Source organism: Suricata suricatta, chromosome 1, assembly GCF_006229205.1.
Source record: "Suricata suricatta isolate VVHF042 chromosome 1, meerkat_22Aug2017_6uvM2_HiC, whole genome shotgun sequence".
NCBI lineage: Eukaryota > Metazoa > Chordata > Mammalia > Carnivora > Herpestidae > Suricata > Suricata suricatta.
In genome coordinates this window covers 141,000,324-141,020,261 of record NC_043700.1, presented here as the reverse complement: position 1 = coordinate 141,020,261, position 19,938 = coordinate 141,000,324, and the positions used below count along the sequence as shown (strand labels likewise).

At 37.3% G+C, this 19,938-nt stretch overlaps 1 protein-coding gene across 1 annotated transcript in view; it reads right to left on the bottom strand.

Moving 5' to 3' along the window:
• Positions 1–12,166: 12,166 nt before the first annotated feature.
• Positions 12,167–19,938, bottom strand: part of LOC115284949 (transmembrane protease serine 11E-like) — a 33,573-nt gene continuing 25,801 nt past the window's right edge. Inside the window, 1 exon segment of the mRNA XM_029931412.1 lies at positions 12,167–12,328. Coding sequence (XP_029787272.1) covers positions 12,167–12,328 — 162 coding nt within the window.

The following is a 19,938-nucleotide window of genomic DNA, read 5'->3' as shown; positions in this document are numbered from 1 at the left end:
ATAGATGATCTGGAACACCAGCCTTGGACAAACAATCATGTGAGCAAGAAATAAAATTCTATAATGCTTGAGCTATTATGCATTTTTGCTCTGCATGTTATTTCTTTGCATGTATCTGTTACATAAGAAAACTAGATAAGCCTTTTGTCAGCTTTAGGATCCAGGAATGTCTTTCTCAAAGACCTGAAAAGCTTCTCTTTGAGCTGTAAATCCCATTAGAGACAACACCCCTCTCTGCCAGTTTCTATGGGAAGGTAGGAGCCTAACTTCTGTGGTACTTTGCGCCTGTTTGCAAAACAAGCTTCTGTCACAATGATATGAAAAGTTTCATTCTTCTCTAGATAAAGCCAATTAGCTAACATGGATGTTTGCCCCAATTACAAAGTAAAGTTAGATTGAACCATGTTTGACAAACTGAATTCCAGAATCTGCTTCTTACTGTCAAACCCATTCTCTCCATTTTCTACCAAAACTGTGTCTTCTCATCACAATTTATAGGCAGCAGTTTTGCACTCCTCGATACTCTCTTCAGATATGTTTTACTATATATATAGATGTTGCTGGAAACATGACATTTCAGCAAGTAATTTATTTCCTATTTAAATTTGGGAAATTTTTGGTTCATTATTCCCATGTTTAGTATGGTTTAGAAACCTAAGAAATAGAAATTAAATCAGAAAAATAATTAAATAACTAAAATATTAAGAGAAGAAGGAACCACATTTATGGATGTTATGAGGTAGGTCTTTTAGCATCTACTATAAAATAGCTTCTGTGTTTTCTTCTCAAATGGCTTCTTTTTGCAGAAAGAAACCTTAAAATCAGTTATATCTGTTCATTTCCACCACAGAAGTGCTAGAACTAGCAAGAGAAATATTCTAGTGCTCATAAAGACATCATAGCTGTACTTGCCTTCTGCTACAAGTTGTTTCTTTGAAAATGTTTTGTGAATTTCTTGAATATCACAAAATTTAATTATTAAAGTCTACATGCTTACATAAAAAGATATTAAGATAATAGCCCTATCATTAATATAGTGTCTTAATGTTTTAGAACATATGATTGACCCTACAAAGTTTCTAAGTGGCCAGGAGGTACATAGGAGGACCATGCAGCAGAGGCAGTGGTAAATGTAGAATTTACGCACCAAAGGAGGTTAGGGTTGACAGTTGATGTATGTTTGCGTAGTAGATTATGTAAGATTGGGGAGAAATGGGAAGGTACTAACATTTTGGTACTGTGCTAACTGGAGTCAGTATAGTTTTTTTGTGTGTATGAGCTATTTGCTTTCCCACCTCTAGAGGCTGGGTTGCCATAGGACTGATTTTACTGCCTTGAAGACTTTTTACAGGGTTCTGTAAAAAGATATTGGGGTTCTACCCTGTACCTTGTTTCCATTCTCTCTTGCATGATGTAGCTACCAGATAGGATGACAATTTATATCAGGAAAAAAAGACAGGTAACCTATGTGTTCCTCCAGGTAACGCATGCATGTTTTAATAGTAAAATATAAGAACTGATATTAGTAAATCATTCTTTAAAAAAAATCAGTTGAAAGATAATTGATGAAAGATCTTTCAAACCCTCAGTATACCACAATGATTTCTGCCAAATCTGCTTTTAATACTATGTTCATAAAAAAGTGATCCATCAGCACATGAGTGTTTAAAATGCAGATTCCTAGGCTCCCCCAGCCCAACTGTATATGGGTGTAGGGATGTTGCCCAGGACAAATTGTTGATAAATATCCCTGGTAAGTTTATAGACACTAAAGTCTGAAAAACCGTTGTCCCAAGAGTATTCAAATGAGTTATAACAAAAAGAAATTCTAGGAGCTAAAGAAGTTACTGTATTTCCTTTAAAATTTTAAAAAGTTTTAATCCTGAAAGGATGAGATCTGTGGTTTTAGATGTGTACTAAAAGTAGTAAAAGAAATTATTAGTATACCCTTCAGCACCCAACTGCCATTTTTTTTAATAACTCAAGTATGGCCTGTAGTTAACTAATAATATAGTACTAATGTTCTTGGTAATTGTATTGTGGTTAATGTTTGCATTAAACCTGATGGGGCGAGTACTATAAGGGAACACTGTTTAGTATTTTTGCAACTTTCTAGAAGTCAAAAATTAATTTGAAATAAAATGTTTTTCTAAACCACTAAATCCTTTGAATAATCCTTAGTAAATCTCATTTTAGAAATAATAAAATAAGCCCAGCATTTTGAAATACTGTGGATCTATTGTCAAGCTTAAAAATGAAATGGCTGGTTATTTTACCAGCAAAATGAGTTTATTAGGAAATAGCAGAGGAATTGCAATGGGACAAGCAAACTATGGCACACGTTGGGCAAATCTGAAGAGAGAAAGGGAAGGCTTTAGTAGGGTCATCACTGTCTCCCACACCTAAGTCAGAATATGATGTAGCTATGGTGATAGCTCTCTTCCTAGAGCAAGTCCTCCTTCTAAATTTTTAGGCAGCTGGGAGGGGAAGTAAAGAGCTCTACCTGAATCTGATGGGTTTTAACTGCTTTTTAATTCAAAATAATCATTATGACAATGTGGCCCATCTTGTGGCCACCTGCCCTTAACTGTTACAAGACCAAATATATATTTCTTGTTATAAACCACAGTATCACAATTGGGTTAAAAAATATATCATTAAAATTAACTTCACATGTTTCTTTTTTGCTTTTTTAAATGTGTCCACTAGAAAATCAAAATACATGTGTAGCTTACATTATATTCCTGTTAGATAGCAGTGATGGAGAGAGGATAATCACTTTTATTAGGTTGGCTTATTTGATTTTTAGGTCCACAACTATGATATAAATTAATAGCCCAGATCTTAAGACCAATGCCTTTATAACAAAACTATTAGAGTTATGTATGTGAATATTTATTGGGAGCGGTGGGTGCAGCAAGTCAATGGTTAATCTGAATAACAGTAACTTCAGGTCACAGAATAGCTAGGTCTTACATAGGAGAAGAGCCATAGTTTTTAGTCTCAAGGACTAAAATGGGGAGGCATATGACAGTCACGTAGGTGAACTATTTCTGACTTAGAAAAGGCAAACTCTTTCATCATTGAATTTCCAATTTCTCCTAGCCACTCCCTTTTACCATAAATCTCTTGGGCACTCCTTATATCTTCTTGGTCTCACCTCAATTCCAAATATGGCAGGTAGTTCCACATAGACTTCAGACTCCTTCAGTCTGACATCACTTCACCTCAAGCATCATAGGACTTCTTTAAATACTTCAGCATGCGAGTCATGGGAGCCAGATCAACCCTAACATTTGCACAAACTGGAAGTGCAGATTGGTAATTCCCCATGGGGCAGCTCTCAATGAATAAGGGGAAATATTCCTTCTTTATTTTCTCAGATAGGTAATTCTAGGAAGTGTTCTATAAGGCCCTTCAGAAATCCCTTTGGGATGGAGAACCATTCCCCCAGAGGTCCCAACTCAATCGCATAGCCACGTCTTGGCTTTTCCTTTGCTATTTCCTCCCAACCCCCAACCCTCACCCCACCACTCCTAGGATGACTTCCAGGAGACTATCTGCATGGAAACCATTGTTTCAGGTTCTGCTTTCAGGAGAACCAAAACTAAGATCATAGAGTCAATCACGGCAGCAGGGTGGAGCCTTAACTTCAGAACACCTTTTCTGAGTCTAAGTTCATGGCAGGGAGTCTCTGAAATGGCCCCCAGTGGTCTCAGCCTCCTGGAATTTGTACCCTTGTGCAATCTCCTCCCCTGAGTGTGGACTGGACTTACTGACTCACTTCTACCAAATTAAATGCAGCAGGATGTTGCTTCCAAGATTAGATTAGGTAACTTCCAAGGATACATAAAGACTGTAGCTTCTGTCTTGGGCACTGTACCGTGTTGAATATTGTCCCCCAACTGGAACTTCTTCAGATTGTGACCTTATTTGGAAAAATAATCTTTGCAGATATAATTAAAGTGAGATTATATTGGGGATTATACTCTAAGTGTGTGTATGTGTGTGTGTGTGTGTGTGTGCATGCATGTTTGTGTATGTGAGTGTGTGTGTGTAGTATCAGGTAGAAATGATTGATATAAAGATATGTAAAGTACGGTAAAAGGGAAATGAGTAACAGAAACAATTATACAAGATACAATGGTCAAAGTAGGCTTCTCCGAGAGAGCAACATCTGAGCAGAGACTTGAATAAAATGAGAACAGGGAAAATCACATGACTATTTAGGGAAATATCTTCCCAGGTAGAAAAGCAGCAAAAATGAAAGTGTGGAGGCAGGAGAATTCGTGAAATGCTTGAGGGACACCAAAGTGACCAAGTAGTTGAAGAGTTAAAGAAAGAGTAGAAAGATATGAAATTATAGAAGTAATGTCCAAAGTAAAATATTAAACCTTATAGAATGTAATGAGAACTTTGAATTTTTTTCTAAATTCAGGGGAAAGCCACTGTAAAGGGTTTTTTAAATTTTTTTTATGTTTATTTAATTTTGAGAGAGACAGAAAGTGAGCAGGGGAGAGGCAGAGTTCAAATATTTCAAAAAGTTCCAAGCTGTCTGAAGCAAGAAACTGAATGTCAAGGCTAAGTAGGAGAAAGAGACAGAGAGTTAAAAAGATGTTGTGGTTGTCTAGGTGAGGAAAATGGCTATTTGAACTGCAGAGGCTGTAAAAACTTGCCAAAATCTGGTATATTTTGTAAGTAGAATGGATTGAATGGGGTGGGAAGTTTGGGGCCTGAGCACCTGGGTGCATGTTGATGCCATTGAGATGGTAACACTTAGGAAAAGTATGGTATGGGAGCTGGAAATCAAGACCTCACTTGTAGACATGCTCCATTAGAGAGAGCTTTTAGACGTCTATGGACAGCTGCTAAATAGGCAACTACTTATATGAGAGTGGAGTTCATTGAAAAGGTTGTAACTGGAAATGTAAGTTTTGGCAGTTGAGAAAACTGGAACTAATTCCTGTCACTAAATGCCCAGACAAGTTGATTATTCCAAATGATGTCTAAAGAGAGTAAGCTACAAATACAGGTTTCTAGTTATGGAATGAATAAGTCACAGGGATGAAAGTTACAGCATAGGGAATCAATGGTATTGTAATTGTGCCATATGGTGACAGGCGGCTGGTACACTTATGGTAAGCATAGCATAATGTATAAATTTGTCAGATCACTGTGTTGTACCTAAAACTAAATATAACATTGTGTGGCAACTATATGTCAATAAGCAAATGAACAATTTAAGTTTCAGGCTAACTGAGGTGCCTTGACAACCATGAACAGGAGGCTAAATTGTAAATAGCAGAAGCTCAAATGGAAGGAAAGATTTTAGGAAGCTACTCCACTATTATAAATGCTTTCATGCTTATTTTTCCAGAATGAACTCTCTTCCACAGTAATAAGAATAGTTGAAAATGATTACTAAACTACTGAAGCTAAAGTCTCTGGAATTTTGGAGGTTCAGAGAATGGAAAAAAGTAGCAAATGATATTCTTTTCAAAAGGGAACAGAAGATAAATTTACCAACAATTCACAAGTGAGCTTGAGTTTAGGCAAAATTCTGACCCGTCCAGCAGGTCAGTGGAAGCAAGTCCTGAGGGAGGGGGGGAGAATGGGGTAGGGCAGGGAGCACAGAGAATGGAGGCAAGACAAGGTCTCTGATCAAGCCTCGTTTATTGAGAGAACACACACATCTTATAAAGGGTAGAAGGCGGGGAAACAAGGCAGCTGAGTGGTTCGGTTGCTAGGAAACAGGGTCAAGTGATTTTTAGGAAAAGCCTAGGGTAGAGGGGAAACCAAAACTGCGATTTTAGCACAGCGCCTGAGGAGCCGATAAGAAAGCCCAGCCTGACTGTCTCCAGCGCTGGGCTGGGGAGTGATAACACTGCCCTGCCTGTGGCAGCTGATCTTCATTCTTCTGGCAGCTCCCCACAAAATTCTAGAGAATACTATTAAACTAGAAAATTTTAGATGTGGGATGTGAGAGAAAAAGAGAAGTCAAGAGGTTTATGGCCTGAACAACTGGAAGAATATCATTGACTGAGTTGGGGAAGACAGTGGGTACAACATGTTTGGAGATAAGACACACTGTTTGAAATGGTTAATAGAGGGGCATCTGGGTGGCTCAGTCTGTTAAGCATCCAGCTTTGGCTCAGGTCATGATCTCATAGCTCATGAGTTTGAGCCCAACATCAGGCTCTGTGCTGACAGCTCAGAGCCTGGAGCCCACTTCAGATTCTGTGTCTCCCTCTCTCTGCCCCTCTCCTGCTCACACTCTGTCTCTCAAAAATAAATAAACATTAAAAAAATTTTTTTAACGAAATAGCTATTAGACACCTTAATGAAGATGCCAATAATGAATATACCAATAGGCAGTTGGACATAGGAGTTTGGATTTGGGAAGACACATCTGAGCCAGAGATAAAAATCTGGAAATATCATTATGTAAATGGTATTTAAAACCATGAGACTGAATGAGATCACCAAGGAAGAGTAACAAGGTCGTAGCCCAGGTGTAAGCCAACATTAGGAGGTCAAGGACTAGGGTGGCAACCAGAAGATGAGACTATCTGTGAGTACAGAATCTGAGAGTAGCAGGAAATCAAGAATGTGTAGGGACCTGAAAGAAAAAGAAGGTGGTCTAGGAAGGAGGAAGGAGGGATTAACTGTGTCAAATGCTTTTGATGACATATGTAAGATGAGAACTCACCATTAGATGTAGCAAATGGGACTATTAATGTCCTTGTGAAGAACAGTTTTTGTGAAATTATAGAGCCAAAATTTGATTGAAATGTGCTTAAGGAATAATGGAAACAAAGGTATAGGAGGTAGTAAACAGGAAGTAAATACAGATGGATTTTTTTCAGAAAGTTTTCCTGCAAAGTCTTGGAGCTGCAACTGGTAGAAAAAGTTGAGTCAAGGTAATTTTGGGGTGTGTGTGTGTGTGTGTGTGTGTGTGTGTGTGTGTTTTAAGATTGAGAAAATAACAAAAAGAAAATTTGATGTAGGAGAGGGAAGGGGGAGTTGCTGGAGTGAATTACATAGGTGAGAAAAGATGGGATCTAGTGTACAGGTGGAGGTTTTGGCTTTCAGTCAGAGCACCTGGGGCAACAGATAGGAAGGCCAGGTGTGCAGGAGCAGCTGCTGACACATGAATAGTGGTGGTAAAGAGTTTCTTCCAAATGCTTCAATTTTCAGTGAAGGAGGTGAGAAGCAAGATCATCAGTGGAGAATGGGGAATGCAGGTGATAGGAGAGTTGAGGAAAGGAAAGATGTGAAATAGAAATCTAGAAGAATGGGAAGGTGAACAGCGAGGTATCATATGATGTTGGAGAAGCACTGAGGGTGTCCTGGAGGTTTGTGATCTTGGATTGGAAGTTAGACCTGTCAATGTAGTTTTGTATTTTTCTCCAAACATGTTCAATGGCACAGTATGAAAAAAGAGTAGGGGGGGATCTGGATTTTATCAAGGTTGTGGTAAAAAGCAAATGTCATAAGGTGGTGAAGCAAGAATGAAGAGCAGGAGTCAAAGCTATGTGCAGAGCAGTGCTTACAGTGACTGACAGTGGTATTTATTTAAACTGGCTACAGCTATGCCAAAGTATTGATTAATGGATCAGTGTCAACTAAGAAACATCTTCTAATTGTCACAGGCCTCTGTCTTCCACCCAGCCTTGAGAGTTATACAATTAAAATGTTATTAGAGCAAAAAAATTGTAGAATCAGGGTTATAAAAATTAATACCAACAAGTGTATATGACGTATATCTTTATAGTGGAATACACTCCACTGATACAGTGTAGAAATTGATACATATGCATCAGAAAACCACCAAATACATTATGTATCAGGAAATAAACAGGTTCAAGGATAAGATCATTATATAATCCATGTCTTTTAGTCTGTATTTGATTGTATTCCATGTGGGAGACTGTGGAGAACAAGATTATATATCAAGCAATATGAGATACTTGGAGGTACTGTGGCAAAGTCCAGAATTATAAAAAATTATGGCATAATGCATACATGAAGGCAATATTGTTAATTTTTTCAACCCAAAGTAATTCCTTTTCAAAATTTCTCATGTATTGCTGTTTGCTTGCTTTTATTAGTGTCTTCAATGTTTACTTAATAAATCTTACTGAGTATGTGCCATAAATATTATACTTTCCTAAGAACTATAAAGGTTATAAAAATGAAACGGTCATGGCCTCCACCTGAAGGGGTTTGCAGTCTAGTTGTTGAAATCAGATCTATTCCCATATATATAAAAAACATAGGGAAGGGTGCCTGGGTGTCTCAGTCAGTTGAACATCCAACTCTTGACTTCAGCTCAGGTCATGATCTCAGGGTCGGGGGATCAAGGCCTGTGTCAGACTCTGCCATACCAGCACAGAGCCTGCTTGGGATTCTCTTTCTCCCCTGCCCTCTCTCTCTTTCTGCCTCGCCCCTGTTTATTTTCTCCCTCTCTCTCTCTCTCTCTGAAAATAAATAAACTTTAAAAAAAGTTTTAGAAAACATGGAAAGAAAGTGCAGGTACAGAAAAGTTTAAAAAATGGTAAGAGGCCAGCTGAAAAGAATATAACAGTTTCTTTAAAAGCTAAGTATGTGCTAACCTTATAACCATTAATGCACTCTAGGGTATTCGTCCCAAAGGAATGAATGTTCACACAAAACCTACACACCAACACACAAATGTTATAGTGGCTTTATTCATGATAGTCAAATATTGTATACAACTCAAATGCCCTTCAATGAGTGAATGCTTAAACAAATTGTGGTACATCCATACTGTAGAATGCTATTCAGCAATAAAACAATGAACTATTGACACAGAACTTGGATTGATGCCAATGCGATTATGTAGAGTGAAAAAGCTAACCTCTAAAGGTTTCATACAGTATGACTCCAATACCATTCTTGAATTGGCAAAATCATAAACATAGAGAACAGATTAATGGCTACCAGGAGTTAGCGACTGAGGGGACAGGACAGCGAAGGACCAGGTGGTTTTGGGTAGTTTGAGGGATCCTTGAGATCAAACTATGCTGCGTCTCATCTGTGGTGGTGGTTACATAAATCCATACATGATAAAATTACAGAATTAAATACACACATACCCACATAATTGCATGTTTTGAGAACTGGGGAAATCTGAATAAGGTTGATGGATTGATGGATGGTCTCAATCTCAACTTCTTGACTGATATTATACTATAACTAAGCATGGAGTTTACCATTGTGGGAAACTAGGTAAATGATACACAGGATCTCTCTGTATTATATTTTACAACCATATATTAATCTATGATAATCGGAAACTTTTTTTCAAGTGTATTTTTTAAGTGGTAAGGAATTTCATAAAAGAGGATGTTATATTCTTAAGGGAGTCAAGGAAGGCTTCCAGGAGGAGTCTTCACTAAAGAAGAAATCAGCCCATTCTATTATTCTAATTATCTCTTCATTTCAAAAATGTCTATTCAAGCGATTATGATCAAGTATCAATTGTTTAAAACAAGATTGTAGTTTAATTACAGTAATAGTTATAATAGCTACCATTTCTTAAGCACCTACTATGTTCCAAGAACTCTGCTAACCACTTTCAAATGTTACCTTATTTTAATCTCTACAATCAATCATTTGAGGTAAATACTGAAATCCCTGTCTAATAAGTGAGTATATTGAGGTTTAGCGTGTTTAATCATCTGGCTTTAAATAACACAGTTAATGTAAAATCTGGATTACTTTTTAAAGTCAATGTGTAAACAATAATACAACTGTGTTTTCTGCATGATAAAAATATAAAGCAACACTTAGTGAAAGACTATGACATACAGAGCACTTTACTAGGTACTGTGGGAAGAGAGATAAAAGATATAAAAGGAACTGCCTATGACTTGTACAATTAATAAATATTATTCCAGTCATGACTTCTTAACTTTCTCCAATGACATAGTTAAAATATACATGTTCAAAAATGCTGAGACCCTCTAAATACTATCTTTCAAAAGAAGTTATTTTAAAAATATGACATATTGTTCTATCTATTTCTCTGAGCTCATAACGTTTGAACTACTACTCGTATTTTTACTGTGACCCAACCTCTGTTTATCAAATCTTTTGTAAAAGAAAGAATCAAAAGTATTTCTCCGAGGACTATGATGCCATTGTGAAATTAAACTTCTACAATTTCTCCTTAATTTAAATCTCTTCAGGTTGCCTTGCAGAAGAAATTCCTCACATCACATGTTATAAATTTTTAGTTTGGAAAGTCACCTCCAGAATTCTGGAAAATATTAATCATAATGTCAGTTTACATGTATTCATTTTTAAATGCCTTCAAAGAGAGGAATTGTATTCTTTTGGCTTTATAAGACCCTCATACAGAATTTCTACTATCATGTTTAGCACTGGAAGATCCAGACGTCTGTGTCTATTTTTCCACAGCCTGCAGGTGCCATCTAGAGGCCCAACTACAGAAGGTTCTGAAACCAGGAGACCAGTTTTGAGTAGAACACTGAGAGTAATTTAGTTTGAAATGTGCTTAAATCTTTGTTTAAAATTCATCACTTGCCTCAATTTTATTTTTCAGAATATTAAATGATCAAAAATAATTTGTGCAAAATATCAAACACTGTCCATTCATGTTAGTCTTCTGCTTATTTTACCAAAGTGCTATATTTTACCAGTTAATATGCCAATACTATTTGGGTCAATAGAAGTCAAATTTTTTCCACTGATTGTAGTTTCCAAAGTGGTTATGAACCAATACAGAATTTGAGTGAGTGGCTGTATACGAGGAGATAAGGGTAATGAAAAATTTAGTGAAACCTCACCATGAACATGGCATGAGTTCTAACTTCATAATGGCCTAGATCACTTGCGTGTTATGTCTCTCCCAACTTAGTAAATTACCAAAACTAAAATTCTGAAAATGGCTGACATTTGGCTTTTATTCTTCAGGTTTGTATGTAAGCAGTTAGCAATTCAATGCCATACTAGACACAGCAGGGAGGCTGCTTCCTGGATAAACTTCCTGGGATATCTTCCATCCAAGCCCAGGGAAGTCTGAGGCCAGGGGCCTGAGCACAAGCTGGAAGAGCAGGTAGCAGGCAAACATGTGTAATCATCTCAAAACGGAAGTCTGACCTCCATTTGCATGACTACAACTATACATGAACACCTGGCCCTTATTCCCTTCAAGGCTCTGTAGCTGGAAAAGCTTTAAACACAAGACACAGCACTTGGTGATAGTCCCGTATCATTAAATATTGAGTCTCTCTTCACTCTCTTCTATTCAACCACATAAAAAATCTTAATATATAAGGTACACTGATTGTTCTCAAATGAATTTTCATAACCTCGGATTTTAAAAGAATTTGCAATACATTGAGGAGTGATATTTTCCCATCTTCTTCTTCATGGACTATTATAATATCAAGTAGACGAATGATGTTTCCATTACAATATATTGATGTCTTCAGCAGTGCAAGGTTAAATAAATATTATTTGCTTTAACATAGAACAAGCACATTATACGGAGTCTGTATAATTATTGTAGGCCACAGGAAAACAGAATTGTCCCCACAATTATCACTGTAGTTGTTAGTTAGAAATGAAAATAAAACTATATCTTGTTTCTCTGTATTTCCTTAATTCCCATTCTTTCACCATCATTAAGTATTTGATATTTTGCTCTCTGTTTGGCTGACCTGTCATAATGAATATGATCATTTTCCTCATTGCTTTAAGGAAAAAACTCCTAATACTTTTTTGTACATAAAAATACAATTCTTTCCTTTCTAACATTCCCTTTCACCCTTTGTCCTGCACCTTGAAAGTGAAGCTTTACTGAGAGGAGAGAAGCTGCGGAAATGAAAGAAAGAACCACTTCAGATTGCATATGTGCATAAGAAATTTGCATCAACAAGCCAAAACTTCAAGGAGAAAACTTCTAGAAAACAAATGAATGCAACTTGGGACAGAATCTACCTGGCAGAAACAGGATGCTCAGTGTGGAGCAGAGCTAGCAAGGAAATACATGCATCAAACAAACAGGTTAGTTAGATGGGTCAGATCTAAGTGACCTGCAAAACTTGTGCAATCTTGCATCTTTGAGAACAGCTTATACACAAAAGTGTGTTCCATTCTACTAGAGTTTCCTCTCTTAGATACCAGTTTTGGAATGGATCCAGTCCCGGAAAGCAGTCACTCTAGTATAAACACCAGGCTTATTAGGTTGCCCACATTCATCTCCCCAGCTCACTATTCCAGCAAGATACCAGATATCTCTAGCATCTGGACTAACCAGTGGTCCTCCGGAGTCCCCCTACAAGAAAAGAGAGAGATTGGTAATTAGTAACTCAGTTCATTATGGCAGTTTTTGTTATTTTTCTAACTTGAATTTAATGAAAGGAGCAGTTTTCAAAACTCATTGTGCTCAGATGTGCAGAAGTGATGCCCTGTGTCAGTAATTCACACAAGGGAGGAGGTCCACACCTGGAGCACTGGCTTTGATTCTCAGTCGGTACACTGAGACTAAAGGCGCCATCACTTTGGAGAAGAGTACTCTTATCTGGTACATCTGAGAAAATAATTCCTCATGTTCTTTATCAGTGTGACATAGCTCCCCAAAGAAGGGTGAAGAGTCTGTTACTGATAAAAAGGACAGACACTAGAGTCAGACACCTGGGTTTAAATCTCAAGTCTGGCTCTTCCATTTGGTTAAGACCTTTAATTTACATATTTGTAATGCTCCTAATAATACTACCTTTGATGATAATTTTGAAGATAAGACAGTAAATATAAAGTGCTTAGCATAGAGCCTGGTATAAAACAGAACTTGGTAAACACATATTTAAAACCACTAATTCCAACTGTTTATGCCTTGTGAACTCCAGACAGATGTTTTCTTTATACAGCTCAGAAAAATAAGGCACAGGCTGATTTTTCCTCAAAATCCAGGGTCTTTAGTACTAACCACCCATTAGGTGTTCAGCACTCTATGGAGCTCTTAATTAACATACTATCTCACAAACTCGTGTTAATTCTGGTAACAAAATGTGGAGTGAGGTTTCATTTTCTCTGCTTTAACAATAAGGAAATCAAAACTCAGAAATTAAGTAATTTGCCTGATGGCACATGTATTCAGCGGCAGAATTGAATTTGAATCCAGAGTGCTCTAACCCAGACATTCAGCTATTCCCCTCTGCATTACATTAACTTCTTTGTGCATTTTCTTTTGTTCATGTAAAAATATTAACTCCTACTATTAATAACTGAAATTGGAATATGTTTGTAATTTTAAATCAATTCATCAATAAGTGTTCATCTACACCCTCCTATGCTATAGATGAAGCAGATTTAGGAGATATAAAAAGAGTGTAAATACATGTAGTATACACATAAATCATTTTGATAATTGAAACCCAAGCCTATATGAAGACAGAGAAGATTAGAATGAAGAAATGGAAGATTCTGGAGACAACAAAATTTAAATCTGCCTAAAAGACAAGAACAAATGAGTCTGAGAATAAAGCAATTGAAGGAAAAAAACAGCAGTATGGCTAACAGCCTCACAAGGTGCATCAGGTTATGTCCACCACCAAGTATCAAAAAGGGAGAGATATGGGGCTCCTGCGTGGCTCAATCAGTTAAGCATCCGACTTTAGCTCCCATCATGATCTTGCGATTTTTGAGTCCAAGCCCTGCATCAGGCTCTGTGCTGACAGCCCCGAGTCCAGAGCCTGGAGCCTATTTCTGATTCTGTCTCCCTCTCTCTCTGACCCTCCCCCACTCACACACTGTCTCTTTCTCAAAAATAAACGTTAAAAAAAATTTTTTTTAAGGGAAAGATAGTCTGTCCTGCTGGAACTAGTTAGCTCACACATGATTGGTGAATTGGGGAATTATGTCATTATAAGATGGAAATGATGATTTATACGTGTTTTGTCTTAGGCAGAGAAGCCAGAATAATGGAAGTAAATTATGACATTCAGAAAAAGAGAAAAAGGCTCTCAACTGAGCTGTTGCACAGGTAGAAGTGTTTGGGGCTCTATTTAAGAAAATATTTAAAATATTTCAACATTAAATGTTAATCTTTATATATTATTTATAATTTATATTATTTATATATTTAAATATTAAAATGTTTAAGAAAATATTTCTTGGACTCCCCCTGCCAGAGAAACACCATGGCCCCACTTAGTTCATGGATCCTGGCAGGTTGCAATTTCTCCTCGGCTCAGGAATACCCTCGCATGCTCAATGTCTTGGCCCCAGCAAGCTCATACTTCCACGCTGTTGTTTCTGTGAGTTTTTATTAAACCCTAAGTCAGTACCAGCCCCACTGTGCATCCTGCCTGTCCACATTGACCAAGTTATTTTTCAAGGCAAAACTTTGCTGGTATTGCTATGTCTCCGGTTACAAAGTTACATAGCCTCTGAAGGGTCTGTTGGTCTATCTCTAGCCCTACTTTCCCCATAAGTCCTGTTATTTATAATGAGTGGTTTAGTGAGAAACAGAACAGGAAGTTTATTCAGGAATGAACGTATCATAACAGAAACTTCTGAAACTAGAAGAAACCAAGCCAGGAAACAATTTTAATGGTTAAGATATGAAAGAATGAAGGAATAGACCAGGGTGTTAAGGAGAAAGAATGGGGACAGAGATAAATTTGGAAGATATGGTGAAGGGGGAAAACATCTCCTAGGTCTTTATGATTGCATCTGAAAAAGATATAAAAGTAAAAGAAGACTTCAAGGATAATGAAACCAAGTAATATAGAGAAGAAACTTGAAAATGGAAAAACAGATATTGGCATTAACTCATTTTTAAATACTTTCTTTATTGTACTTTACAGATATTGCACTTTTTACAAATAGAAGGTTTATGGCAATCCTTTGTTGAGCAAGTTTATTGGTTCCATTTTTCCATTTTTGTGTCTCTGTGTCACAGTTCTGTAATTCTCATAATACTCAAACTTGCTCATTATTATTGTATTTATTATGATGTCCTGTGATCAGTGACCTTTGATATTACTCCTGTAATTGTTTTGGGGTGCTATAAACCATTCCCCAAGAGGGAAAACTTGTTAAATATTGTGTGTGCTCTGACTGCTCCACCAACCAGCTGTTCCCCTAGCTCTTTCTCTTTCCTCAGCCCTGCCTATTCCCAAAGACATACAGTATTGAAATTAGTACAATTAATAACCCTACAATGGCCAAAGGATTCAAGTGAAAGTTGCATATCTCTCACTTATTATATTGTTTAAATGTTTATTTATTTAGTTTGAGAAAGAGGGAGACAGTGTGAGCTGGGGAGGGAAAAAGAGAGAGGGAGAGAGAGAATCCCAAGCAGGCTCCACACTGTCAGCACAGAGCCTGATGCCAGGCTCAATTTCATGAGATAATGCCCTGAGCCCAAATCAAGAGTCAGACACTTAACCAACTGAGCCACCCAGATGCCCTGCATGTCTCTCACTTTAAACCAAAAGCCAGAAATGATTAAGCTTAGTGAAGAAGACATGTCAAAGGCTGAGATAGGCTGAAAGCTAGGCCTCTTGCATCAACACCCAAGTTGTAAACCTAAAGAAAAAGTTCTTGAAGGAAATAAAAATGGCTACTCCAGTAAACACACAAATGATAAGAAAACAAACAGCCTTATTGTTGATATGGAGTAAGTTTTAGTGGCCTGGATAGAAGATTAAACAAGTCACAACATTCCCTTAAGTCAATGCAAGGCCCTATCTCTCTTCAATTCTGGAAGGCTGCAAGAGCTGAGGAAGCTACATGAGGAAAGGTTGAAGCTAACAGAAATTTGTTCATGAGGTTTAAGGAAAGAAGTTGTCACCAAAACATCAAAGTGCAAGGCGACAAATCAGATACTGATAAAGAAGCTGCACCAAGTTATCCAGAAGAACTAAGACAATTAATGCAGACAGCTTCACTAAAGAAACAAATTTTCAATGTACATGAAACAGACTTCTATTGGAGAAAAGTCCTGAGACTTGCATACTTAAAGAGGAGAAGTCAATGCCTGGCTTCAAATTTTAAAGGACAGGCTGATTCTCTTGTTAGGGGCTGATGCAGCTCGTGACTTTAAGTTGAAGCCAATCCTCGTATACCATGCTGAAAAATCCTAGGAAGCTTATGAATTATGATAGATCTTCTCTTCCTGTGCTGTAGAATGGAACAACAAAGCCTGGATGACAGTACATCTGTTTACAACATGTTTTACAGAATATTTTAAGTCCACTGTCAAGAAGTACTGCTCAAAAAAAAAAGTTTTCTTTTAAAATATTACTGCTCATTGACAATACATCTGGCTCCCCAAGTGCTCTGAAGACACAAGATTAATGTTGTTTTTGGGGTGCCTGAGTGGCTTAGTCAGTTAAGCATCTGACTTCAGCTCAGGTCATGATCTCATGGTTTGTGAGTTTAAGCCCCACATTGGGCTCTATGCTGACAGCTCAGAGCCTGGAGCCTGCTTCGGATTCTGTGTCTCCCTCTCTCTCTGCACCTCTCCTGCTTGTGCTTTGTGTCTCTTTCTCTCTCTCAAAAATAAATACACATTTTAAAAAGGCTAATGTTGTTTTCATGCCTACTTAACACAACACCTATTCTGCGACCCATGGGTCAAGGACTAATTTTGACTTTCAAGTCTTACGTTTTTAAGAAATACATTTAGTAAGGTTATAGCTGCCATAGATAATGATTCATCTGCTGGATCTGGGTGAAGTAAATTGAAGATCTTCTGTGAAGAATTCACCATTTTAGACGCCTTTAAGAATATTGAAGAATATTGACAGTAAATGGAATGTGGAAGAAATTGATACCAACCCCCATGGATGACTTTAGGGTGTGAGACTTCAGTGGAGGAATCACAGCAGATGTGATGGAAATAGCAAAAGAACTAGAATTAGAAGTGAAGCCTGAAGATGTGCCTGAATAGCTGTAATCTCATGAAAAAACTTTAATGGATGAGAAATTGCTTCTTATGGATGAGCAAAGAAAGTAATTTCTTGAGAAGGAATCTCCTGATGATGATGTGAAGATTGTTGAAATCACAAAGGATTTGAATATTACATAAACTTAGTTGATAAAACAGTGGCAGAGTTTGAGAGGATTGACCCCAATTTGAAAGAAGTTTTATTGTGGATAAAATGCTATCAAACAGTATCACATGCTATAGAGAAATTATTCATGAAAGGAATAGTCCGTCTATGTGGCAAACTTTACTGTTATCTAATTTTAAGGAATCACCTCAGCCACCCCAACCTTCAGCAACCACTGCCCTGATCAGTAATCAGCCATCAACATTGAGGGAAGACCCTCTACCAGCAAAAAGATTACAACTCACTGAAAGCTCAGATGATAATTAGCAAATTTTAGTAATACAGTATTTTTAAATTATGGTATGTGCATTGGTTTTTTTAGAATATGTTATCACATATTTAATAGAGTACAGTCTAGTCTAAACATAACTTTTTTATGCACTGGAAGCCAAAAAATTCATTTGAGTCACTTTATTTTGGTGGTTTGGAACTGAATCCACAACATCTTCAAGGTATGCCCGTAACATTTGATGATGGCTGTTGAGTTTGAGGTTGGCACATATTTAAACTTTAGTCTTATACTAAAAGCTAAAAGCAAATAAGTGAAAATGGTTTTGGAGTAGGTGAAAATGGGAGACTGAATTGGGCAAGAGGTTAATTCTGGTTATGTAGATTTAGAAGACATTAAAGTGACAGCTGAGTTCAGAGAAAAAATAATTTCTTTGAGTGAGTATATATAGAGTAGAGAAAATTTTCATCTAAAACCTTAATCTTGATGGAGAGTGAGTCTTAAAGAGGGGAGAAAAAGAGAAACCAAAGTAAGGAGCCAGAACTGAGTGGTGGGAGAAAATGCTAGTCTATGTACTAGAAAGCAAAAGGAGGGTTCAAAGCTCTGAACCAAGATAGAATAGACTTACTTTTTTTTTAAACCTAAGCTAAATTTAAAAGATAATATTTTTTTTTAAAGCTGGACTTTAAAAATAAATATAAAAAATTCTGAAAGGTAGAGAAAAGAAGCCAGGTGAGCTAGGAACCTTAAGACTCAAGGAATGACACTACAGTGAGTTCCCTGAATTTACATTTTTGCTTCACTTATCCTGAACACAGAGCTTAAAAAAACATCAATCTAGCAACCTATCAACAGATACTGATGAAAAAGGAGCCCCAAGAAAGACTTTCTCTCTCTAGTCAAAGAAATAGAAAGGGGGCAACCTATGGAGGACTAAAAACTCTTAGACAAGATCCTCTCTACTCCAGACAAATGGAAACAACTAGGGCCCCATCCCAACCCCCATCAGCAAAGGCAAAGTGGGGATCCTAGACTCCCACCCTCACCAGGCTGTAATAAGGCCCAATCCTCCACCAAACTGGTGTCAGAGAAGGCTGAGTTAGAAGCCAGACGTTCATTTCTGCCAAGTGATAATGAAGCTTCCTTTCCTGTGGCAACCAGCTGGGGAGCACAGACAACCAGCTGGGGAGCATAGACTACAACCCAGTAGTATAGAGGCCTCTTTCACTCACTAGAGATGTCAGAGGAGACGTAGTAGAAAGTCAGGGCTTTCCCCACTTCCAACAGTAATGAGACCACTACTCCATGATGTCAGTTTAGGCCACAGGGGAGCAGTAAGAAGGTTACCTCAGCTTCAGAGGAAGCCTAATACAAAGCCTAAAATTCCACCTCCATCCAACAATAACAAGGCTCTAATCCCCTACATGGGTGTCACAAAGGAGGGTGAGTAGGAAATGAGGTAAAGCCTTCCTACTCCATCCAGTGTCATGTCAGAGGAGGGCTTCTAAAACAGAAGAATTTAAATAAGATCCAGAGTCTTATAAGGCTCAAAATGTCCAGGGTATACCTGGAAATCACTTATCATACCAAGACCCAGGAAAATCTCAACTTGAATAAGAAAAAATAATCATCAGACATTGAGATGATACAGATGTTGGAATTTTCTGACACAGACTTTACAGCAGCCATTACCAAAATGTCTTAATGAACAATTACAACTATGCTTGAAATAAATTTAAAAAATAAGTTTCAGCAAAGAAATAGCAGATATACAGAAGGATCAAATAACAATCTTAGAACTGAAAAATGCAATAATCAAAAATCTGACTGATGGGCTCAACAGAATAGAGATGACAGAAGAAAGAATCAATGATCTTGAAGATAGAGTGATAGAAATTACCCAATAGAATAAGGAATGGGGGAGAAAAATGGACAGAAGCTGGGAACCACTGAGACTGTGATAAAAGAGCTAACATTCCTATTATTAGAGTTCCAGAAGGAGACAAAAAAGAAGGTGGGACTAAAAAAGTATTTGAAGAAATAATCACTGAAAATTTCCCAAAATTTGTCAGTGGACATAAAAAACCCAAATGTCCATCAACTGATGAATGGATAAAGAAGTGGTATATAGATATACAATTGAGTGTTCCTCAGCCATCTAAAAGAATGATATCTTGCCATTTACAATGACGTGGATGGAACTAGAGTGTATTATGCCAAGTGGAATGAGTCATTCAAAGAAAAACAAATACCACATGATGTCACTAATATGTGGAATTTAAGAAACAAAACAGATAAACATAGAGGAAGGAAGAAAACAAAAAGAGAGGGAAGCAAACTGTTAAAGACTCTTAAATATAGAATACAAACTGAGGATTGCTGGAGGGGTGTTGGGGGAGGTATGTGCTAAATGAGTGATGAGCATTAGGGAGAGCACATGTTGGGGTGAACACTGGGTGTTAATATGTAAGTGAAGAATCACTAAATTCTACTTCTGAAACCACTATAACACTATATGTTAACTAACTACAATTTAAATAAAAATTTGAAACATAAAAAGTAAAGAAAACAAAGTAAACACTTAGGGATAAAACT